This window comes from Mrakia frigida (genome assembly GCF_051309035.1).
Source record: "Mrakia frigida strain ATCC 22029 unplaced genomic scaffold BDY24scaffold_44, whole genome shotgun sequence".
NCBI classification, from domain to species: domain Eukaryota; kingdom Fungi; phylum Basidiomycota; class Tremellomycetes; order Cystofilobasidiales; family Mrakiaceae; genus Mrakia; species Mrakia frigida.
In genome coordinates this window covers 59,172-79,925 of record NW_027481237.1, presented here as the reverse complement: position 1 = coordinate 79,925, position 20,754 = coordinate 59,172, and the positions used below count along the sequence as shown (strand labels likewise).

General features: G+C 54.2%; 8 protein-coding genes across 8 annotated transcripts; 2 read left to right on the top strand and 6 right to left on the bottom strand.

The window, feature by feature from the left end:
• Nucleotides 1-74: 74 nt before the first annotated feature.
• On the bottom strand, nucleotides 75-1,626 carry BDY24DRAFT_436950 (uncharacterized protein). The gene is made up of 5 exons (XM_076644244.1): nucleotides 1,497-1,626; nucleotides 1,361-1,387; nucleotides 1,041-1,188; nucleotides 723-973; nucleotides 75-648 (listed from the first exon to the last, which is right to left on the bottom strand). Exons 1-5 carry the CDS (start codon nucleotides 1,506-1,508, stop codon nucleotides 568-570), a joined length of 519 nt encoding a protein of 172 aa, XP_076492629.1. The 5' UTR covers nucleotides 1,509-1,626; the 3' UTR covers nucleotides 75-567.
• An 863-nt stretch (nucleotides 1,627-2,489) lies between these two features.
• On the bottom strand, nucleotides 2,490-3,172 carry BDY24DRAFT_403164 (uncharacterized protein). The gene has a single exon (XM_076642332.1). The coding sequence runs from the start codon at nucleotides 2,707-2,709 to the stop codon at nucleotides 2,548-2,550; it is 162 nt and encodes a 53-aa protein (XP_076492628.1). The 5' UTR covers nucleotides 2,710-3,172; the 3' UTR covers nucleotides 2,490-2,547.
• A 748-nt stretch (nucleotides 3,173-3,920) lies between these two features.
• BDY24DRAFT_403161 (uncharacterized protein) lies at nucleotides 3,921-4,652 on the bottom strand. The gene is made up of 3 exons (XM_076642331.1): nucleotides 4,549-4,652; nucleotides 4,200-4,457; nucleotides 3,921-4,117 (listed from the first exon to the last, which is right to left on the bottom strand). The coding sequence occupies exons 1-3, from the start codon at nucleotides 4,628-4,630 to the stop codon at nucleotides 3,948-3,950; spliced, it is 510 nt and encodes a 169-aa protein (XP_076492627.1). The 5' UTR covers nucleotides 4,631-4,652; the 3' UTR covers nucleotides 3,921-3,947.
• A 563-nt stretch (nucleotides 4,653-5,215) lies between these two features.
• On the top strand, nucleotides 5,216-9,095 carry BDY24DRAFT_403159 (ferric reductase family protein). Its single transcript, XM_076642330.1, has 18 exons — nucleotides 5,216-5,376; nucleotides 5,455-5,500; nucleotides 5,638-5,647; nucleotides 5,812-5,844; nucleotides 5,948-6,180; nucleotides 6,280-6,478; nucleotides 6,546-6,588; nucleotides 6,672-6,729; nucleotides 6,798-6,860; nucleotides 7,002-7,105; nucleotides 7,176-7,196; nucleotides 7,271-7,279; nucleotides 7,346-7,402; nucleotides 7,468-7,733; nucleotides 7,805-8,106; nucleotides 8,189-8,317; nucleotides 8,428-8,745; nucleotides 8,828-9,095. Exons 1-18 carry the CDS (start codon nucleotides 5,287-5,289, stop codon nucleotides 8,923-8,925), a joined length of 2,079 nt encoding a protein of 692 aa, XP_076492626.1. The 5' UTR covers nucleotides 5,216-5,286; the 3' UTR covers nucleotides 8,926-9,095.
• Nucleotides 9,096-9,281: 186 nt separating this feature from the next.
• On the bottom strand, nucleotides 9,282-13,032 carry BDY24DRAFT_418862 (telomere length regulation TEL2 family protein; the record flags this gene model as incomplete). The annotated part of the gene is made up of 6 exons (XM_076643902.1): nucleotides 9,282-10,284; nucleotides 10,376-10,505; nucleotides 10,622-11,386; nucleotides 11,490-11,573; nucleotides 11,662-12,138; nucleotides 12,339-13,032. The coding sequence occupies 6 exons, from the start codon at nucleotides 13,030-13,032 to the stop codon at nucleotides 9,282-9,284; spliced, it is 3,153 nt and encodes a 1,050-aa protein (XP_076492625.1).
• Nucleotides 13,033-13,235: 203 nt separating this feature from the next.
• On the bottom strand, nucleotides 13,236-15,597 carry BDY24DRAFT_218299 (uncharacterized protein). The gene is made up of 9 exons (XM_076636545.1): nucleotides 15,345-15,597; nucleotides 15,148-15,238; nucleotides 14,878-15,065; nucleotides 14,659-14,780; nucleotides 14,205-14,543; nucleotides 14,027-14,071; nucleotides 13,652-13,851; nucleotides 13,472-13,517; nucleotides 13,236-13,349 (listed from the first exon to the last, which is right to left on the bottom strand). Exons 1-9 carry the CDS (start codon nucleotides 15,422-15,424, stop codon nucleotides 13,297-13,299), a joined length of 1,164 nt encoding a protein of 387 aa, XP_076492624.1. The 5' UTR covers nucleotides 15,425-15,597; the 3' UTR covers nucleotides 13,236-13,296.
• Nucleotides 15,598-15,608: 11 nt separating this feature from the next.
• On the top strand, nucleotides 15,609-16,914 carry CUE4 (Cue4p; the record flags this gene model as incomplete). Its single annotated transcript, XM_076644884.1, has 6 exons — nucleotides 15,609-15,632; nucleotides 15,749-15,797; nucleotides 15,865-15,944; nucleotides 16,040-16,162; nucleotides 16,300-16,604; nucleotides 16,803-16,914. The coding sequence occupies 6 exons, from the start codon at nucleotides 15,609-15,611 to the stop codon at nucleotides 16,852-16,854; spliced, it is 633 nt and encodes a 210-aa protein (XP_076492623.1). The 3' UTR covers nucleotides 16,855-16,914.
• Nucleotides 16,915-17,994: 1,080 nt separating this feature from the next.
• Nucleotides 17,995-20,707, bottom strand: BDY24DRAFT_403146 (uncharacterized protein). The gene is made up of 5 exons (XM_076642329.1): nucleotides 20,379-20,707; nucleotides 20,039-20,295; nucleotides 19,415-19,624; nucleotides 18,293-19,304; nucleotides 17,995-18,198 (listed from the first exon to the last, which is right to left on the bottom strand). The coding sequence occupies exons 2-4, from the start codon at nucleotides 20,272-20,274 to the stop codon at nucleotides 18,425-18,427; spliced, it is 1,326 nt and encodes a 441-aa protein (XP_076492622.1). The 5' UTR covers nucleotides 20,275-20,295; nucleotides 20,379-20,707; the 3' UTR covers nucleotides 17,995-18,198; nucleotides 18,293-18,424.
• Between the last annotated feature and the right edge of the window lie 47 nt (nucleotides 20,708-20,754).

The window sequence follows — 20,754 nt, the reverse complement described above, 5'->3', positions numbered from 1 at the left end:
TACCGAGCCCGTCGAGGCTTCGTCGATTTCAGGCGACTCGCTTCGACCCTCCTCTACCCTCCCTCAACCATCAGCATCGTTCTCGAAGGACTCCTTCACCTCACAATCTTTGCAAGTCACCTTCCTCTTCTATGACCCAACTTCACTCCTCGCTAGAAGCAGCATCAAGGAAGGGCAACCAACTTCGGAACTCGATCCTCGCTCGCCCTCTCCTTCCTCCCTCCCTCCATCCCTTCCCTTCAGATCTCCCCTTCACCGTTACTTTTCTCTACGGAACTACCTGCATCGGATTCAGCACGTCCCAACATTCCCTCTGGACCCATCGAATCAGAAATCAAGCTCAGCTCTCGTCGACTTTCGAGAGCTTCAAGATGGCATGGGTTTGGGTCGAGCTCAACGTCAAGTTCCTTCCCTCTCTTCTTTCGGCAGTCGCTAAGATCTCCACGAGATGATCTGATCGTTCTACTTCCAATCTGGATGTACTCCTCATCACACCAGCCCTTTCTATTCCCTTCACGAACCCAGCAACGACCCTTACCGTCGGGAACGAACGAGTCGAACTTGAGCTCAAAGCTCCCTTCTTCTCGTCGCTCCGAGTTCGACAGCACTCGTCTCGTTCGGGAAGACGTAGAGGGATCGATCGATGAGCTGCAGAAACCCACAACCGTCGAGAAGGTCAGTCTCCGTCTCCGATTTGTTCTTCCATCAGCTCTAAGACGAACCTGAATCAACCCTCCCGTCGTCAACAAGTCCCTCTCCAAAACCGTCGCGTTCCGTCCTCCTTCGACGCTGATCCACTTCTTGTTTCCCTGCAGGCTTCCTCCTCCGACGGTCGTGTACGACTTGGTGTTGTTGGTGAGTAAGATGCGTTCGTTCTGGACGAGGTGGGCGTTGATGAAGTCTGAGAGACCGTCGGAGGGGAGGGAGAGAGCGGTGAGGAGGGCGGAGTTGGGAGGGAGGAAGAATGTGAAGTCTGGAAGAGAAGAGCTGGTGAGTTTCTCGAGTGGACAGAAATGAAAGGGGAGAGAACGAGAACTAACCTCGTTCCTTATCGAGAGTGCGAAGGGAAGGGAGAGCTTTCTGAACGCTTCCCCAAACGGTGATGTTGAGGAGAGGGAGGGTTTCGGTTAAGGACTTGGGTTGGATAGGCCAGAAGTTGATGGCTTGGGCGGTGGTCCAGCTTGGGATCTGGAGGAGGTGAGAGGGTCAGGGTTGGGTTCGAAAGGAGGGAGGGAGGGGAGAGGAAGACGAACGTCGAAGTCTTTGTCGAACCGAGAGAGTCCACGAGAAGAGAGTGGGAGGAGTCAGCTGATACTTTTGAACCCTTTTAAGCGTAAATATTAGAGGGAAGGAGACTCACCAGGAAGAGTGATGTTTCCGGACGATCCTGAGGTAAGTTTTGCGACGCGACGGAGAGGAGACGAAAGATCGAGTCAGTCTTCAAGATCTGATCCTCTCCTGCTTCCTTCCACCCAGAGATCTCGAGCAAGACTCACCAGGAGCAGCATACACGGTCCCGTTGTACGTCGAGTTGGCGATAATCGACCACTCCTCGAGGATTTTAAATTTTATTTCTTTTTATCCTAGTGGATAGGGCCTCCTCCTCCTCCCCCTCCCCTCCCTCCTCACAGCAGCTGGTTCAAACCCACCGTTCAGCTTTTTTCAACTTTTCACCCCCCAAGTCTATAGAAAGAGAGGGAAGGGAGCAAAAACTCGGCCGGTCGAGTCGCGTGAGATCACCGCCTTTCCTTTTGTACGAGGACGAGATGAACACACAACCATGCTCCAAAAAGAGAGAAGAGGGAAGGAGGTTGAGAGTTCTCTTTCTATAGAAGAGACCCGTTCTATACTTTTAAGGGTATGGGGCGGAAGCTCTGAACGAGGAGATCACGACGAGCTCATCCGCTTCCGTCCTCTCTCCCTCTCTTCTTCTCGTTTTCACTCTCGAAAGAATGAGCTCCTTCCCTCTCCTTCCTTCCCTTTGAGCGTTTCTTCCCCTTTCTCTCCTCTCTCCTCTCAACCACCACCTCCCTCTTTTCGTTCACTGACAGCAAACTGAAACTTCGCTTCCCTCCGACGACGACCATCATCATTCCTCTTCTTTCTTCTTCTCGAAACGAGCAACCAACACGAACGAGCTCATCTCTCTCCTTCCTTCCCTCTCAAAGACACTCTTCTACCTCTTCCTCCTCCCTAATACTACTGCCTTCCTCTCAGGAACCGACCTTGACTCTCCCGCTCTCGACCGCGATCTCGAAATCGACGCTGCTGTTTTTTTCTTCTTCGAACGAGAGAACGAGCTCGACACTCTCCTTCCTTCCTTCTTCAGCGGATCTCTTCCTTCTCTACTACCACTTCCCTCTCCTCTCTCTCTTCAGCAGAAATCGATCTCAGCTCTCCCGCTGCCGACGACCATCTTCGAAACCGACGTTGCTCTTCTTTCTTCTTTCGACGAACGAGATGAACGAACGAACGAGCTCAACTCTCTCCTTCCTTCCCAGGGATTTCCCTTTTTATACTATTACAACCTCTCCCTCCTCTCCCTCCTCAGCAGATGTCGCGATTCGGTGGATTCGGGAACCCGCGAGACGAGCCCTCAAATTGATTGGTAAATTCTTCGACTATCTGACCAGCTCGTTGTTGTTTCGAGGTGTATGCGTACCCTTTCTCTCGTTGGAAGAGGTCAGCACGAAAATACGGGGATCCCATTAGCGTCGAAGCGTCGGAAGGGACGAAATGTCGAGCTCGTCCTTTCGAGCTCTCTCTCCTTCCTCCCTTAAGCTTCAACCACCCTCCCCTCTCCAAGCAGCATGGTCTCCAAGTTGGAAGTCGAGGAGCTCATCACGTTCCTCTCGTCTCGCACTCAAACTCCTCTCCCACAACTGAACACCGTACAACTGAAGTCCTTCTCGACCCTTACCGTCGAGAGCGAATCCGAGTCGAAAGCGTGGAGGACGAAGTGAACGGAGAGATGGGTGATGCTGAGACTGGAATCGCAATAGTGAGGAAGCGGAAAGAAAGTGGAAGAGGGGCTCTGGTAGGTTGGAAGGGAGGTCGTAATTATTTTCGAGATGGGGAGATGGTGGAGGGTTGAGGTAAGGAGAGAGAGGAAGGGCTCGAAGTTGAGCTCGATGCGGTCAAAATCGGTTCAGAGCGGTCAAAATCCGTCGGAGGACGAAAAAACTGCCTCGAGAGCGAGCGAGTCAGATAGAAGTACACAATGAGCTCCTATGACCGAGCAAAGAGTCAGATGTTGGTTGGAATATAGAGGGGAAAAGCGTCGAGTCGAGTCTCCTTCTGCTCTGCCCGTCAGAATCCGCTCTCGCCCGTCAGAATCCGCTCTCGCCCATCAGATTCTGCCAAAGTCCTTCAGGAGCCTCTGTTCGCTTCAAAATTGTTTGAGAGTGGGAATCCAGTATATATCGGTGTTTTTGCTTGCTCTCTGCATTGCTGTATGTACGATTTCGCACTGAGGGGAGGAAGCGGAGCGATGGGAGAGGAGAGGAGAAAGGCGCGTCGCTCCTCCCTCTGGTCGAGGGTCCGAAAGTGTCGCCGAGGGGTGAAGTCTCATCAAACTATTTCTGTTCGTTTGAATCGAGTTTGAGTATAAGTAGAGTCAAAACAGCCTCCTTCCCCCTTCTTGAGGGCGTGGGAGACCTAGACGGAGGAAGGAGGAGGTCGGAGCTCAGCGCTCAGCTTTCTTCTTCCCCTTTGAAAATCTATCCCCTCCTCGAATCGATACGGCGATGAAGACGTCTGGACACACGTTGTACTCTACGAAAAATCCGAGAAGGAAAGATGGGCGTCGGAAGGGAAGGAGCTCGGGAAGGTCGAAGACGAAGGAGGGTTGAATTCGTGCAGGAGGAGGGTTGATTTCGTGCAAGGAGGGTTGATTTCTTGCAAAACTCGAAACCGGATAGTGTATGGGGCTCATTTAGGATATCACATTAATCTCGCCATTTCCAGGGGGATGTAAAAAATCCGAGGGACGTTTTCCTGCTTGTGAAGTCGATCGCAAACTGGAGAGGCCAGTCTCCTGCCGGCGACTTCTTGTAGGTGTCGACGAGGACGGTCTCTCCGACTACCAGATCCGTCGTGAGGAAGGTTCCGTTGATGACTTCAAGAACCGAACCGACCAGGAGGATTCTCAGGTCAGTTCGATTCTGATTCGCTCGCGTCGTCCGGACGAAGGGACTCACAGAAGTACGTAAACTGATCGTTCCATTTCTGCTTGAACTCCTTCGTAGACTGCTGCTTTGGGTCGGACATGTTCCCTCCAGACTCGGTGATGTAGGAGAGGAAAGCGGCGTTGGTGGGAGCGAAGATGGAAGTGTTGACGTGCTTGAATTTCTTGAAGAGAGGGACGAGGGTCTTGTCTGCGTTTTGGGCGTTGAACACGAAGGCTGAAGTTGTTGGACCATCTGCTCGTTGAAGGTGCTGGAGGATCTGGGATCCATCTGGGTTGGGAGGGAAGAAGAGAAGGTGAGTTCGAGACTGCGATTGGTCCAGTTGAACGAGAAGAACGAAGCTGATCTCTGGTTGCCTTACATTTTTGCCAGTTCAGCGTTCGTCTAGCGAGACAGCTTGGGACTAGGGAAAGCGCGAGGAGGGAGAGGAAAGAGAGCTGCATGATTGGGAGAGTCGATGGGATGATGGAGGTGAGTTTTTCGGTCGGCTTTCTCGCCAATTTTCCAACCAACGACTCTCCCTGATCCCCTTCTTTGTCCGCGCGCCACATCTCGGTTCTCTCCTGATCTTTCAAACAGATCCACGAGAACTTCTGAACAGGAAGCTATTTTCTGACATCTCCTTCTTGGCTGGAAGATGCATGAGGCGGCTGAGAACGCCGGTTTCGGAGGGAAGGAAGGACGCGTCGAGGTTCGTTCTTTCTCGTGCTTCATCTCCCTTCGAAGCTATCCGCTCATCAATTTCTCTCGTTCTTGAAACCCCACAGGACCCATCTATGGCTCAAGATTGTCTAGAGAGCGCTCATCAGAAGACACGGACCTCTAGAACGGAAAAGAAGCGCAAATCTCCATGAGGTCAGCTCTCCCCATCTTTCTCCGCAACAGATCTTGATTCGTCTCGTCGCTCGTGCTCTCGACGTGCATGTATCTGATTCGTCTGTGCTTCCTTTCATGCCTGCGCCTAGACCAGAATCTATTCTGCTTGTTCGCCGTTGGAAACGGGGCCATTTTTTCTACCCGTGCGTGTTTGAATCTCGTGCAGTCTCTGCTCGCTTCCTCCCTCCCTCCCTCACCTTCTTCTTCTTCTTCTCCAGCAACGATGGGAGGTTACGACGTCATCTACAATGGAGAGACTGCTGTTCAGATGTTCGGATCTCTCGGTATCGACTTTGATCTGTCCGAGTATCAGGTTCGTAAAGGTTTCTTTGCTTTCCTTTCCATCAACGCGAACACTCATCCTTTTTCTCCTTCGACCGTTGTCTTCCAGGACTATTACGGACCTGAAATGGCGACTTCGTATGCTACTTGCTATGGTTAGTAGATCGCTGTGATGTGGAAGAGCTCACGCTGTGAACCAGGGAGAGGGAGAGAGGGTCGTGGGCAGGGCAGCATCGAGTTCGTCGGAACGAGGGCTCACCTGACGCCTTCTCTTTGTTCTGTCTTCTTTCAGTCGCTTACTGGTAAGTCATACAGCCCATTACTCTTCCTAGATCTCGAAAGATCAGTCCCGGGCGTCGCAGGGGAACCAAGAACGCGTCTCGGCTGGACGACGCCTCGACCAACGAAGGCGCTCGAGTTGCGATTTCTGAACTGAAACTGACTTCTCCTCCTTTGAATTCTTCAGGTGGTCGAGCTTTTACGTCAGCGATGTCTTCAAGTGAGTTGTGATCTCCTCCATCGTCCTACTGTCCTGGTCTCGGCGCCGAAAACATCGACTGACGATATTCTCGTCTCCTTCGTCCTCCGTTGTTCCTGCTCAGCTTCGTCCTCTGGGGAGCTGTTGGCTTGATTCTCCTCGTCGGTGCCCTTCGGCAAATCACCAATCGACTCATCACTGGTAGACTGCCCACTCCCCTCCGAAAATTCCAAACTTTCGTCGTCAAAAACATCTTCCTCTCCTCCACGTTTGGAACGAAAGCTCTCGAGCCCGTCTCCTTCATCGGCGCTCATGGAGCTCTCGGCCGGTGGACCTCTTTCCAGATCCCTACTCGGAGTGAGCAAACCTTCTCGTCGTGCTGGCCGTGGAATGACTGAACTTCGAGACATAGCTGACTCGCGTCGGCTCCCTTTGCTTCCCCTCTTCGTCCCACAGTTCACTCTCTTCTCGTCGGAACCTACGTGGTAGCCAACCTGATCATGATCGTCGCTGCATACGACGTCCCGAGGCCTAACTTACTCTACCAGGACCTCGGATATCAGTTCGAAGCCTACGCTCGATACGCGTCAGATCGAACAGCGATTTTGGCTTTCGGTGCGACGCCGCTCGTCTACGTCCTCGCTTCTCGAAACTCGTGAGATCCTTACCTCTTTGCTCATTCCCTTCATTTGACGAAGGCTGATGTCTCCTTGCTCCTGCAGTCCCATCGCTTGGTTCACCGGAGCGAGCTACTCGACGCTTCAGGTCTGTCGTCGTCGTCGTTCTCTTCTTCCCTTTCCCTCCTTCTTCCACACTCATCTGACTTCTCATCGCTTCTCTTCTCGCAGATCTACCACCGATGGGTCGCTCGTATTGTTTACATCCACGTCTTCATCCACAGCGTTGGTGAGTCTTTTCTCACCCTGGCTCTCGAGGGGCCCTTGTCGCTGAATTTTCCCTTTGCTTCCAAACAGCCTGGACGGTCTTGGAAGCGATCTACTCCGACGAGGAGATCATCTATCAGTTCACTTCACCTTGTTAGTCTCCTTCACTCTCCAGCTCTGTGGTTCTTTTCCCCTCGTTTTCACTTTCTCGACTCTTTGCGACCTCTCGACCCTTCCGTCCTCTTGAGAACTGACTGTCTCTCCCTCTTTACCGCTTCTCCGTGCTATTTCTAGACTGGAACTGGGGCTGTGTAGGAACTGCTGCATGTGCCGTTTTGGTCGCTTGCTCGGTGAGGAGGATACGAGAGCTTTCGTACGAAGCGTTTCTCATCGGACACGTGAGTCTTCCGCCTTTCTTCTCTCCCCTCCTCCCCATCTCGATGACTGACGCTTCACTCATCTTTACAGATCATCGCGAACGTATTCTATGTAAGCCTCTGTTTGTGTATCTCCATCTTCAGACGCAACGCTGACCGGCTCGACGCGACTGTTGTCGACCTCAGATCGTCGGAGTGAGTCCCTTTTCATTCTTCTCCCTCACCTCTTCCACCTTCTGACGTCTTCCCCCTCGTTTTCAGAGCTACTACCACGTCTGGTACATTGATCCCGACTACAAGTACCTCAAATACATCTACGTAAGTTCTTACCAGAGACGGGTTTCGAGCATCCGTAACCTCTTTCTCTTCCCGTCGTCTCCCAGGCTGCCATCGCCCTCTGGAGCGCCGATCGATTCTTCAGATTCGTCGGACTGCTCTACCTCAACCTCGCTGGTCGGCTCTTCACAAAGTCGTCGTCGAAGAAACAAACTCTCGCCGCCGAAGGATACCTCGTCGGAACGGGCGACTTCATTCGTCTTCGCCTTACTCCCTCCGCTTCTTGGCCTGCTCTCTTCCGAGCTGGAGGCCCAGGATCTTACGTCTTCATATCTACTCCCGGATTCAAGATCTACGAGTCGCACCCTTTCACGTGAGTGTGCTCTCTTTCTCTTGACCGATCGTCGACGCGTCTGAATCGAGCTCTTGCTTTCGTTTTTTCAGCATCGCCTGGCCCTCTCACATGTCCTCCCCCGATCACTCCAGCGCTGGATCATCGTCGGACTCGGACAAGCAGCTTGCTCTCACCTCGGTCACTACGTTCGAGGAAACGGAGATCGAGAACGAGCATTCGTTCGAGCTCATCCTCAAGAGCTACTCGGGTTACACGAAGAGGCTCGCCGAGGAGCTCGCTGGGAGCGATGCGGTCGAGTACAAGGAGGGAGTCGCTTTCCCAGTCAAGAAGATCAAGCTTCTCGTAGAGGGTCCGTACGGAGCGGGCGTGAGATTGGAGGGATTCCAGTCGGGTTCGTCGCGGTTCTTCTTCTTCTGCCTCGTCCTTTTCACTCGAGCAGTTCGGCTGACCTTCCGACCGTTCTTTTTCTACAGTCATCCTCGTTGCCGGGGGCTCAGGAATCTCAGCAACCATCGTTCATCTCGCTGACCTCGCCAGACGCGTCAACGAGCCTGGCTACCGAGTCGAGAGGATCAGCGTCGTTTGGGCGATTCGACAAACCCGTTCGTTCCTCCTTCTCCCTTTCCTCTTTATCTTCCAAACTAGTTCCACTATCATCCACTCTGCCACTCACGCGTCTTTCCTTTTCTCGGTTGATTTCGTCCCTTCCAAGGAGCGTGCGACGTCCTCATCCCTTACCTCCTTCGACTTCAACACCTCTTCCCTCGCGACGTCCCCTCCGACTTCCTCACCCTCAATATCTACTACACCGGCGAGACTCGACAGACCCTCTCCCTCGACGAGGAGAAACGCTCAGAGCTTCACGCTTCCTCCCTCGCAGAAATCGGCTCCCTCTTCCAACCCGTCTCGACTTCGTTCGCTTCCCTCCACGTTCGACATGGCCGACCAGACATCGCCCTTCATGTCGAGGAAAGGATCCAGTACGCCGAGGGAACCATTGCGCTGAGTGCTTGCGGACCCAGTGGACTTTGTGAGTCGACTTTTTGAGTCTTTTTTTTGGTTGAGCTCGTTGTTGATGGTCGTTCTTCCGAGTTGTTTGTTGTCTTCTTCAGGCGACGTATCGAGGGAGGCCGTCAAAGCTCGATTGGGAGGAAAGGACGGAGTGGATTCGGACCAGCTGGTTTATCACGAGGAGGCTTTCACGTGGTAGAAGAGGTGGGGAAGGACGTCGGGAGGGAGGTCGACGAGGTCGGCTCCAAAAGTTCCCTTGACCTCTACGTACATAACAGCGTCTCTCTTTTTGTTTTCTTCTCGATCCATCTCCGACCTCGAACTAGGGGTTTTCTTCTTCTAGACGAACACCCGATGCTGCTCTCTCAACCGACTCTTCTCGTCCTAGTGGAAAGAAGAATGCAACTCGACGAGTCGACGCGTCTCGCTTTCTCCTTTTCTCGTTCGTTCGTTCTTCCTCCTTTGCTCGCTCTCGCTCCCCGAAAAAAAAAACTTTTGAAAACTGAAAATTCTCAGGGCTGCCTTCGAACTCTAAACTCCTCCTCCTCTCCTCCCTCAGAACCCCACCAACCTCCCCCACTTGTCCCTAATCTCCCCAATCAACACACACAACCCAGCACTCGCCCTCCTCACCCTCCCCTCCGCCTCCCCTCCCTCCCCGAGCACCCTCTCCCCCTTCTCCGTCCTCATAAACACCAACTCCGCCCACTCACTCACCCCCATCATCAACCCACCCTTCTCGACCATCAACGTCCTCCCTCCGTCCAACTCCCGACTCGCATCCAGCACGACCAGCGCCAGTTCCAAACTCGCTCCCAACACGCTCACTTCCTGATCCTCTTCGGGAGCGGGAGGTCGAGATCCGATCGTGACGGCTAGTTCGAGCGCTTCCGGAGCGAGCACGGCGAGGAAGAGAGGGGAGTGACGGGACGCGTGGAGGAGGATGGAGAGGGTCGAGACGAGTTTCGAGAGGGATAGAGGGGAGAGGATCATGCCTGTTCCGATGGAGGAGTAGGAGGTGGTGTGGGAGAGACGAGAGGTTTTGGAGGATTCGTCTTGGAAGTGAAGCCAGAACCGGTTGATCAGAGGGAGGATGAAGAACTCGGCGGCGAGGTCCTGGAACGGTTTGGCTCCTGTTGAGTCCAGAGTTTTCCTTCTCTCCTCCCCTCCTACGTCCCTGTCCCTCGAAGGGTCGAACAGGGTCGATTTGGATACCGTAGGAGCCACTCTGAGTCTCTTCTCCCTCTGAAACTCCTCCACCTTCCCCTCGGCACTCTCCCTCCCTTTCTCAATCGCCAACGAGCTCAGCGTCCCCGCCACGTCCTCCAGCTGACCCCTTCGTCGACCTTCCCGGCGGTTGGTGACGTCCGCGGAGGTGAGGAACTTGCGATGGAGGGCTGGAGGAAGTTTCTTGGAGGGCCAGTCGACGGAGGGGAGGGAAGGGGAGGTGATGGTTGGGAGGGAGGCTGCTTCTCGGGCACCCATGGCGAGAGCGGTGAGGATGGCGGAACGTTGTTGGAGGGAGTATTGGTTGTGGAAGTATTGTTCGATGAGGGTTCTAGGTTGGTCGAAGAAAGAACGGAAGCGAAAGGCAGGAGGAGGAGGTGTGAGACAAGAGAGACGCGTGAAGGGAAAGGAAGAGAGCTCACGGTGCTGCCTTCTCGGGCGAACAAGCCACGAGAGCGTTCAGAATCCCTTGTTTCCGATTATCGAAATCCTCCAGCTCAAAGTTATCGTTCAAACTCGCAATCAGCAGCGTGATGTACACCGTGTTCTCCTCTGCGAGCCCCCCAAACCGAAAACCGACGCGTCCAAGAAAAGGTGTCAGCTCTTCGCCCTCTTCTCTCTCAACCTCCTCCAAAGCAGCGCCCAGTCTCTCTCTTCTCTTGACTCACCCAACTCCAACCCAAACCCTCTCTTCCTCCTGATCAACCCCTCCCCCCACTTCAACGCAACCTCCAACTTCTCCGGCTCCTCCTTGCACCCCAGCAACTCCCCCAGCTGACCCAGATACACCGGTCTGGCCACCTTCTTCTTCTTGGGAGCGAACAGCGTTGGATCCTCGATGTACTCGTCGAGATCGGAGGGGGTAGGGGAGGCGGATCGAGAGGAGGAGGAGGAGGAGTCGTCGCCGTCGTTGGAGACGTAGCCTGTGAGGGAGTCGTCCGAGTCGGAGAGAACGGTGATTTTGGCGGAGGAGGTAGGTTTGTTTTTCTTGGAGGATGGTTTCGACTTCTTCGAGGAGGGTTTGGCGTTGGGTTTGGACGACGACGAGGAGGAGGAGGAAGTTGCAGGTTTCTGAATCTTCGCCTCCTCCTTGGGCTCCTCCTCCTCTCCCCTCTTCCCACCCCACCCAAGCAACCCGTCCCCCCTCCTCCTCACCTCCCAATCCATCTCCAACCCTCTCAACCTCCTCACCAACGCCTTCCCTCCTTCCTCGCCTTCCCAAACGCCAAAATCCAACGGCTGCACCTTGTCCATCACCGTCCTCGAACTAACGACCTCCGCTCCCATCATCCCGAGGTAGCGGATCGTTCGATCTGGGTGGGAGAGGTAGTGAGTGAGCGCGTTGAGGAAGAGAGGGGAGGTGGAGATTCGGAGGAGAGCGTCCGAGGAGGGAGGGAAGGATTTCAGGAGGAGCAAGAGGAGGGAGAGGATGTCTGATGAGGGAGGCGAGGAAGAGAAGGTGGGTTGTGGTGAGGACGCGTTTGAGAGGAAGGAAGGGAGGGAGAGAGAGGGAAGAGAGAGGAGAGAGAGACTGACAGACGTGTTTGGAGACGAGGGAGAACTTGATGAACTGGAGGTCGGACCAGAGGGCGAGGGTTTTTTGCATCAACTTTTCCAGAGCTTTAGAGGCGAAAAGGAAAAGAGACGCGTTCGTTTCGAAAAAGTCAGCTTCGCGTCTTTCTTCCTACTTCTCCGACCTGCGACTCACCCTCCGAATCTCTCCCCTTCCCGCTCCCCTTCCCACTCCCACCCACCCACCAAACCCCAATCTTCGCTCTCTCCTCCTCCTCCCCTCCAGCAGCACCTCCCATCTCCCCTCCCAGCAGCACCTTCTCCCACAGCGACTCCTCTTTCCGTCCCAGCAGCAACTCCATCACCTCTCCCGCTCGTCTCAGCTCTCCCTCTCTCTCTCCGCGTTCCTTCGCGTCGATCCCGACGAGCAGATGGCTCAGTAACGACTCGGCGACTCTGGCTAGATTGGCGAAATCGAGGAGGTTGAAGAGGGTTTGCCATTGACGGGAGTAAGGCGTTGAGAGCGAGGAACAAGAGGGCAGGTTCGGGAGTAGTCGAGGGAGGAGGGAGGAGAAGAACGTGTTTGGCGGAAGCGAAGACGAAGAAGGGAGGGTTGGAGAAAGGTAGCCTTGACGAAGGAGGTGCTGGAGAAGGGTGAGGAGGGGTTGGATCTCTATATATAAAAAAGCAAACGAGGCTCAGCGAGGACGAGACGAAACGAGAGGTCGACAAAGAAGAGCGATCCAAACTGACCAGGTTCGCTCCGTTCACTCTCTTTTTCAACCACCAACTCCATCTCCCTCGTCAACCCAGCGAACCAGACACCCTGCTCTAGTTCCCTCGGAAAAACGTCGACCTTCCTCCCTCCCTCACTGGCGTTCATCACCTTCCCGGGGATCGAAACCATCGTTCGTGCGAAACTCTCCCACAAGACGGTTGATTTCGCCTTGTTCGACGATGCATCGGAGTGGAAGAGGATCGAGTAGAGTTTCGATAAAGGGTAGTGCGTTGCCAGACGAGCGAGGAGAGGGAGGATGAACGACAGGACGGCAGGCGAGACGGAGGAGGAGGTTGAGCTCGACGCTCCTCCTTCTCTTGATGGTTTCGATCCTCCCGAGGAAGAAGAAGAAAGAGCTGCTACCAGAGTTCCATAACTCGACAAAGCCACTCGTCCAGCGTCCTCCTTCTTCCGTTCGGTCCAACCCTCCAAAGGTTCCAGCGGACAGAACCAACTCTCCATCAACCTTCTTCTGCTCGTCTCTCCTCCTTCCTCCTCCTCCTCCTCGTCTTCATCGCCCAGCACATCCCACCACGTTCCGACCACGTTCTCCAGCAGCGCAGTCTGTAGAGAACCCATGAACCGGGAGAGCAGGATCTCCTTGGGTTCGGAACCGCGAGGACCGGGCCATCCTTCTGAGGAGGAGGAAGAAGGGAGGAAGGAGAGAAGATCGAGAGGTTGGACGAGGAGCGAGTGTAGCGTTTGAGAGGTTGGGATCGGTTGTTTGAGCGTGTCTCGGAGGAGACGGAGGTGATGGGTCGTTTCCTCGGAGGAGGAGGAAGAGGACATAGGGAGGGGAGAAGAGGGGGTGTTGGACGGCGGGAGGGGAAGGATGGAAGGAGAGGGAGAAGGTGAGCTCGAGCTTTTTCGAGAACGCGTCGACGACCAAGCCGGACTCTGTTTTCTTCTTCTTTTCTGTTTAGACAAAACTTACAGGTCATAAAATGAGCAAAGATTCATCGTCTTCCAGCTTTTCGTTCTCTCTCAAGAAAGCTCGTTTGAAAAGCTCATCAAGAAACTCCCCTCGTCTTCAATTATCGCTTCGCCTAGGGCCTAGTTGAACCCTCCGATCATGCCCTTCCTCCATTTCTGCTCCTTCTGACACACTGTTTCCCGAAACGAGGTACACAAACGAAAGAGGTGAGTCAGTTGGGCGAGCTTCTCGAAACGAACGGGCGGGAGAGAAAACAAGGGAGAGGGAAAGAAAGAAGCACGACGCGAGACTCACTCTCTTTATGCCCTCCTTCCTCCGTAGGAAGCTTCCAATGCTGCAACTGCGTATAAAATAAAACGATATCAAGCGAAGGAAAAAAAATATCAGCTCGAGCCAATATCTAGTCCATCGATCAAGATCTCGAACCCCAAACCTCGCTTCCTCTCCCAGCGGTCGAAACAACCAACAACTCACCTGGCACGCCTTCCCGCAATACGTCGCCTTCTTACACACACAACCCAGGTACTCGCACACTTTCTCTTCCTTCTTGCCGCAGGACGGGTTGGAGCAGTTCTTCAGGACGAGGTCGAGGACGACGGGGTCGGTGGAGATCCAGGCGAGGAGGGCGGGAGGGGAGAGCCAGAAGGGTTGGGAGAGGTAGAGGTAGTCGATGGCTGTAGGAGGGTGGGTGGAGGGTGACGGAAAGAGGAGACGCAGGTTTGGTAGGTGGGGGGGTCGAGTGGGAGAGAGGAGGAAAGGGAGACGAGGGAGGGAAAGAACGGTTGGGTGAGTTTTGGGCAGGACGGGGAGGATAGGAATGGATGGGAGAGAGAGAGAAAATGCACGAACCAGCTTCGAGAGAGTTCATTTCCCTAGGTGCTCGAATCACATCCTCTGTTGGAACGAACGAAAGTCGAAAACGAAAAAAAGAGACGCGTCGAAAAGTCAGCTCTCCCCTCTTTCCTCTCCCTTCACTCTTTCTCTCTCCCAGCCCCTTTCCCCTTCCTGCCCATCTTCAAAGACTAACCAGGCTGTTCCACCCCACCCAACACCCTCCTCATCACATGTCCATTCAACCTCACCGCACTCCTCAACAACACCTTACTCAACTCACACTCCCCTCCAAACAAACTCCAACTCGCTCTCGCCCCACTGTACGCCATCTCGGCATCGTTGTTCTCCTCGATCAACCTCCTCGTCTTGACCGACGCTTTCGACGTGAGCGAAGGGTTGAAGTCGGCGAGGGAGCGGGAGGTGAGATGGGTTCCTCCTCGTGGGGGGTTCGTGATGGAGGGAGGGAGGAGGAGCCAGTTGAAGACGAAGTTGAGACATTCTAGGTAGCGGGATTCGGCGATGAGGTAGGTTGCTGGTTTTTGGAAGGGAAAGAAGGAAGGAGGGAAAGTTGAGTCTGTGAGTACGCGTCGAAACGAAGGAGAGAAAAGAGAGAGAGAGAGAGAGAGAGAGAGGTGGGAGAAACTCACGCAAACTCGACCTGACACCCATGTTGTCCCCAGGACACAGCCTCAAAGTCTCTATAGACACCTCTGAAGCTTTAGCCCACTTCTTGTCGTTGGCAGCTGTTTCTCGAATCGATCCGAGCACCCTGTCGTTGTTCGTTTCGTAACCCAAGTTCGTTTCTCAGCCAGCTCCTCTCCCATCAAATCACTCCAGAACGCGATCGAGATGATCTCAGCACTCACCTCATATAAGGCCTCGTCTCCAAAATGCTCCAAAAGCTCCCAACATGAGGTCCGTCGTCGTCGAACGCCTTAGGTCCCAGAACCTCGAGAAGTCTCTCCTTCCCCAGTCGCTCGGCGGTCTCGTACGTTCGATCTCGTCGCATGGGAGAGTCGGAGCGGTAGGCCGCTAAGAGGCAGTAGGCGTCCATCTGAAGAGAGAATTCGAGAAGGTGAGAGGGGAGGTGAGTTTAGGTTCGAGGAGAGGGAGAGAGAGACGAGAAGCTGACTGACGTTGGCTGCATCCTCTTTGATAGCTCTCAACACGAGAGGTTCAGCTCGAGCGTAATCGCCTTGGTTGTGGTAGCGCTCAGCTTCTTGGAGACTGTAATCGGAAGGGCGAAAGACGGAGGAGGAAGGGAGTTGGTGAGCTCGAAGAGAAAGGAAGGGGAGAGGGAGCGAAGGAAGGAAACGATTGACGTTGAGCTCACGTTTTCTCGCTCTCTCTGCTCAAAATCCCTCCTCTCGCTTGTCTCTCCTGAACAGATTCAGCTCCGAAGTTCTTGTCCATCTCTGCTAGCCTTTTGTTTTCGAGCGTGGTGGTTTGTCGGAGGGAAGAAGGTCGAGGGAAGGAGAAAAACGTTGAGCTCGAAACTGAACTTCACTGCGTCGAATCGTCGATGAGGTCGAACCTCGCTGGCGCTTCCCTCCTTGCTCTCAACCACGACTTGCTCCCAGAACTTAACTCGACAAAGATGGTAGAAGACACTGTTGGAATTGTGAGTGCCTAGCGTGGCTACAGATCGACAAGGACGAGGTCGTACGAGCGTTCGGATCAGAGCGCTGACTCTTCTTCCTTCCCTTCCCTCCTTGACCTTCTCCTCCTTCCTCTCAGATCGTTGCCGTTGCTGTCGTCTATGTGGCTTACAACTGGCTCTTCAAGGGTGCGTTCTCCTCTTTCCTATCTGCTTTACGTCTCTTTGAAGCTCACGATTCCCTCGCTTTGGACAGGCAAAGCCGCCGCTCCCTCCTCCCCTTCTGGACCACCCGTCATGGGCCAGGGCATCCTCCGAGGAGTCAACGAATCCATGGTTCGTCTCTCCCACCTCTCTGGTCCATCATTCACCTGCTAGAAGCTCGAAAATCTGGCTAACGTCGCTTCCCCTGGCGTTCGTTCTTCCATCAGGTCCAGACCGTTTCCTCCACGTTCCCTGACATCCCTCGCGAGAACATCCTCTACGACCTCTCAAAGACTAGGAACGTTCAACGGACCGTAGAGAGAATTCTCGAGGTTGGAACTTTACCTGCTGTAAGTGTAGCTTTTGCTGGTTCCCTTCAATCTCGCTCTCTTCGCCCCTTCCTTCCTCCGTGAAACGAAGCCCGAGCTCACCCTCCTCCCCTTCCCTCCCCTCTTCCTTCCTCTTCCACGTCGACTTCCTTCCTCAGCCTCCACCAAACCTCTTCCCTCCCTCCCCACCTCCTCCTTCTTCCACCACCACGCCCACCACTTCCTCCTCAACCACTTCCGCTCGCCCAACAGCCCCAACGCTCATCGATCGATTCAACCTCTCCTCCCGCCTGCCTCCTCCTCCGTCCCTCAAGGGCAAGGAACGCGCTGTTGAACCCGAAGCTGGTGTTGCGGAGGGTGGAAGCAAGATTGGGAGTAATGCTGCGAAGTGGGAAGCTACGGCCGAGGAGAGGGAGAAGAGTCTGAAGAAGAGGAAGGAGGAGATGGTTTTGGAGGCGAGGAGGTGAGTTCTTGGTTCTTCGCTCTTTTGGTTTCGATGTCTCTTCTTCAAGGGTTTCTTTGGAGGTTACCGAAACTCGAACTGATGGGGTGGAGGAGGGGAGCTCAGGGGTCATCGTTGGTAGAGCGAGGGAAGAGAAGAGAAGAGATGTGCGAGCTGACCTTTCCTCTTCCCTTCTCCCTCCCTTTCTTTCGTCCCCAGAAAACTCCTCGAGAAGAAAGCTCGAGCAGCAGCTGCTTCGGCGTCAGCTTAAGCTACAATTCTACTTGCTAGACTGGCTATTTCTCGATTCGGATGACTCTTTCCTCTCTCATTCCCTCTCTCCGCTCGTCCGACAGACGCGTCGACCTCGCTCTCCTCGACCTTGCGTCTCCCTCTCACCATGGAAGATTCGACCAGCGACGTGTGCATCGTCGTCCTTCTATCACTCAGCCTTCTCGTCTTCCTCTCTCTTTCAACGCGCCCGTGAAAACGGAAAGGAGCAAACGGTGTCCATCCATCTCGACGAGCCAAAATCTCACGAACTAGACTAGACTGACGACAACGGGAAAATTCACTCCTTCCTCCAAAAAAAGGAAAGAAAAGATCCAAAAAAAAAAAAAAAAACTATAAACGAGAAGGAGACGTCTACGCTAGGAACGGGCGAGAAAAAAGCTATGGACAAGAGAAAGAAGGCTCCGAGAACGGGGACGGGAGGCTCGTGAACGAACCACCTATATTACCGAACGAGAACTGAGTAAGGAGAACGAGAGAATGCGAGCTAGAGAAGCTCCTAAGCAAGAGTAGCTGATACAACGAGGGACGGAGAAACGAGAAGGAGAAAGAGGGACCAGCTGGGAAAGGGAACGGAACGAGAACGGAAGCCGCAACCTCGCTCCTGAGGTCTGAAAGGGCGAGGCATCCTCGAAACCCAAGAGAGAAGATAAACTAGACTATGTGAAAGAGATTAGACGAAGTCGAAGGGGAGCATGGAGCGTGGATTAGAAGAAGAACACGAGAGGGAGTCCGCAGAAGGAAGGTCGTTGCTTTGGGTTGAGGGTCGTTTCTGTTGAAGCTGACGTGTAAAGAATGGGAACGGAGTCAGTATATATGGGAAGGAAGAGAAGGAAAGGGCCGGGAAGGAAAGAGGACGTACCGAGAGTCAGAGTCGAGAAGGGGAATGAAGACGCGTCGCGTCTAGACGGCGGCGGGAGGAGCAGCAGCAGCAGCAGCGGGACCGATGGCATCCCTTTCGAACCTGTGAATCGAAGTGTGAGAACAAGAGAAAGACGGGAGTCAGTATCGGCCGCTTATCGTGAACAGGAAGGAAGGAAACAACAAGACGAGAGGATGAAGACTCACCAGAGAAGCTCATGAACCTTGAGAGCAGCAGCGATGACTGCTTCGTTGTCGTTGTCGTTGGCATCGGGTCGGTTACTGTAGAAAAATACAGATGAAAAGCGAGGGAAAGGGCGGGTCAGTTTAAGTTTTCGTTCAAAAGATGCGATGCGAAGAAACGAGACGAGGGAGGGAAACGGAGAGAGAGACCCACGCATGCCTGACGAGCTGGTGGAAGGCTTCCATAACCTGAGGACCGAGACCGACGTAGAGATCCATGCTGAGGCGAAGGATGAAAAAGAGGGAAGAAGAGAGGTCAGTGTCTGTTCGAAATGAAGACGCGTCGAAAACGAAAGGAAGAAACGAGGACTTACAGTTCGCCGTTTTCAATGGCAGCTCGTTGTCTCACCATGCTATTGTTCGAAGCGTCAAAGAAAGAACGAGTTATGAGTCAATGGGTGTTTTGAGCTCAACGAGGCTCGAAGGAAGAGCGAAGGTCGAAAAACTCACAGTCTCGAAACCTGATCCGCCAACTCGTGCAACGCTCCCAACGCCCCAGCAGGAGCTCCAGCGAAGACTCTATCTCTAGCACCTCCTCTTCCCGCCGCTCTAGCCTCTCCATCCTCTCCTCCAGGAAGCTCGAACCTGACCCTTCTCTCTCCCTCTCCGCCTCGGAACTCCCTCATCGCTCGTCTCAACCCGTTCGCCAACGCCTGACGGTCCCTTCGAAGAGCAGGACCTTGCTCTCGAGCTTGAGCTCGTCTCCTGGGTTCCTGAGGTCGAGCTTGAGCGGGAGGTGGAGCGGCAGCGGGGACGGGAGGAGGGAGGGCAGGAAGAGCGTTCTGTCGGAGGGGAAGGTGTCGAGGACCTTGAAGGACTCGAGCTTGTCGGTCGATGGCGTCGGCGAGGTTTCTATTAGCTCGCTCCACAGCTCGCATGGCGGCAGCGGCGTCGTCGGCGAAGTGAAGAGCGGGAGGAGGACGAAGGTCGGCGACGGGATTGGGGTTGGCTCGTCGGGGCGGTCGCTCGTCCCACCCACCGTTGAGAGGACGAGCGAGTTGGTTCCCCAGAAGTTGGACGTTGGCATGATGATGGTTTCTCTGCTCGTCTCCTCGTCGGGGATCGAAGATGAACCCTCGCCGGATCGCGTCGAAATCGATGGGTCGTTGAGCTGGGACGGGAGGTAGTCGAGCTCGAGGATGACCGAACACGGCGTGATGCTGAGCTCGTCTTTGTCGATCGGCGAGGAAGTGTTGGTGGAGGACGTTGTCGAGATCCTCGGGAGGAGGGGCACCCTCTCGTCGTCGAGCAGGAAGAGGAGCGACGGGTCGAGCTCTGGCGGCGACGACAGCGGCGATGACAGCGGGTTTCTCCCTGACCCAGTCCCTGTAAAGCGAAAGAATAAAACGAGAGTCAGTTGATTGTTTGACTTCTTTGAGAGAGAAGAGAAGCGAAGGGGAAGAAGGAACAAAGAAGACCGTCGCGTCGAGACTCACGCTTTCCTCTGGATCCACTCTTGAAGAGCGTCCTCGTCGAGAGCCTTGGGAAGCCACTTCTCCATGAGGTTTTCGATGGCGAGGTTCTGAGAAGCAGGGTAGGCGTCCTTGGAGCGGCAGGTGGGACAGTCGTCCTTTCCGGTTGCTTTCCAATCCTCGACATCTCGGTGGCAGATCGTGTGGGAGCATCGGGTGAGGACGGGAGCGACTCTGGATGAAAAAAGAAACAAGAAAGGAGAAAGAAGGTAAGTACGTCTGCTATCTTCATCTTCGGATCTGAGAAGTAGAGAAAGTTGTGCTCGGAGCAAGAAGAGGGACGGGATGAAAGGACGGATCCGAGCTGCGCCGAGTGTCTCATCTCCTCCCTTCCCTCCCTCTTTTCTCCCCTCGTTATCTCCTCTTATTATGTTATCATCTCCTCAATCAAAGGCTTGAGAAACTCGTCTTTCTATCTCTCTTCCTTCTCGCAGTAGTGAATATCGAGGGGGAGGGGGCGAACCTCCCACTCTCCCAACCTTTTTCTCTCTCTCTCTCTTTCTCTCACTCGTTCAAAAGCTCAACTCGTCGCATCCATCTCTTCCACCCGACCGTCAGCCGAAAGAGAAGGAAGGTCAGAGTACTCACAAGATATCCAAGCAGACGGGACATTCCATATCCTCGAGCAAATCAGAAAGGAAGGCCTCGACGGCTCCTCCTCCTTGCTCTGCTCCTCCTTCAGCTTCCCCACCTTGCACGAGAGGAGCGACGGCGAGCCTCTTGAAACCAACTGCGACGTCGACGTCCTCCTCGAGCTTGACAGATCGAGCTCTACCCGAGGAGAGGGTGAGGGAACCTTGTCTTTTGTTTTGATGATCGACCATGGGAGGGAGAGAGGATGGAAGCTGAAAGAAGGGAAGGGAAGGGAGTCAGTTTATCGAATCGATCTCCGCCTCAAAGATAAGATGAGATGAGATTAGATACTCACGATTATCGAAGTGTTGAGAGAGATCTCCTTCTTGAGCTTCTTGAGGGTCTGGCTGTTGAGGGTTTCCTGAGCGAGAGGAGAAAGAGAGAGTGGGTGGGTGGGTGGTGGCGAATCGACCTCGAAGGGGGGAGCGAGCGACGAAGTTGGCTTTTTGGAGTGTTCTTTTGACTTGCTTTTCGGACCACCAGCAAGCGACCACGGGAATGAACAGGGAAGAAGGAAGAGTACCGAAGGAGTAAGAAAAAACGAAGGGGGTAGCTACTAGGAGGAGAGAGGGGGGGGGGGGATAGGAAGGGGCAGCCTACGAGGGGGAAGGAGACTGTTGGAGTCGGAGGGGAACGAGCGAGGAGGAAGAGGCAGTCGCTTTTATATCTTT

Coding starts and splice junctions, on each gene's coding strand:
- BDY24DRAFT_218299 (XM_076636545.1), bottom strand. CDS start 15,424: ATGGACAAGAACTTCGGAGCTGAATCTGTTCAGGAGAGACAAGCGAGA. Junction 14,781..14,877: donor GAGACGAGGCCTTATATGAG/GTGAGTGCTGAG, acceptor GAACAACGACAG/GGTGCTCGGATCGATTCGAG. Junction 13,350..13,471: donor GGAAGGAGGGCATAAAGAGA/GTGAGTCTCGCG, acceptor TTCGGGAAACAG/TGTGTCAGAAGGAGCAGAAA.
- BDY24DRAFT_403146 (XM_076642329.1), bottom strand. CDS start 20,274: ATGGTCGATCATCAAAACAAAAGACAAGGTTCCCTCACCCTCTCCTCG. Junction 19,625..20,038: donor CCCGTCTGCTTGGATATCTT/GTGAGTACTCTG, acceptor TTTTTCATCCAG/AGTCGCTCCCGTCCTCACCC. Junction 19,305..19,414: donor GAGTGGATCCAGAGGAAAGC/GTGAGTCTCGAC, acceptor TTCGCTTTACAG/GGACTGGGTCAGGGAGAAAC.
- BDY24DRAFT_403159 (XM_076642330.1), top strand. CDS start 5,287: ATGGGAGGTTACGACGTCATCTACAATGGAGAGACTGCTGTTCAGATG. Junction 5,845..5,947: donor TACGTCAGCGATGTCTTCAA/GTGAGTTGTGAT, acceptor GTTCCTGCTCAG/CTTCGTCCTCTGGGGAGCTG. Junction 6,861..7,001: donor CTATCAGTTCACTTCACCTT/GTTAGTCTCCTT, acceptor TGCTATTTCTAG/ACTGGAACTGGGGCTGTGTA.
- BDY24DRAFT_403164 (XM_076642332.1), bottom strand. CDS start 2,709: ATGGGATCCCCGTATTTTCGTGCTGACCTCTTCCAACGAGAGAAAGGG.
- BDY24DRAFT_403161 (XM_076642331.1), bottom strand. CDS start 4,630: ATGCAGCTCTCTTTCCTCTCCCTCCTCGCGCTTTCCCTAGTCCCAAGC. Junction 4,458..4,548: donor AACGCTGAACTGGCAAAAAT/GTAAGGCAACCA, acceptor CTCCCAACCCAG/ATGGATCCCAGATCCTCCAG. Junction 4,118..4,199: donor CGATCAGTTTACGTACTTCT/GTGAGTCCCTTC, acceptor CGGTTCTTGAAG/TCATCAACGGAACCTTCCTC.
- BDY24DRAFT_436950 (XM_076644244.1), bottom strand. Junction 1,189..1,360: donor CGGAAACATCACTCTTCCTG/GTGAGTCTCCTT, acceptor CACCTCCTCCAG/ATCCCAAGCTGGACCACCGC. Junction 649..722: donor CGACGGGAGGGTTGATTCAG/GTTCGTCTTAGA, acceptor GGGTTTCTGCAG/CTCATCGATCGATCCCTCTA.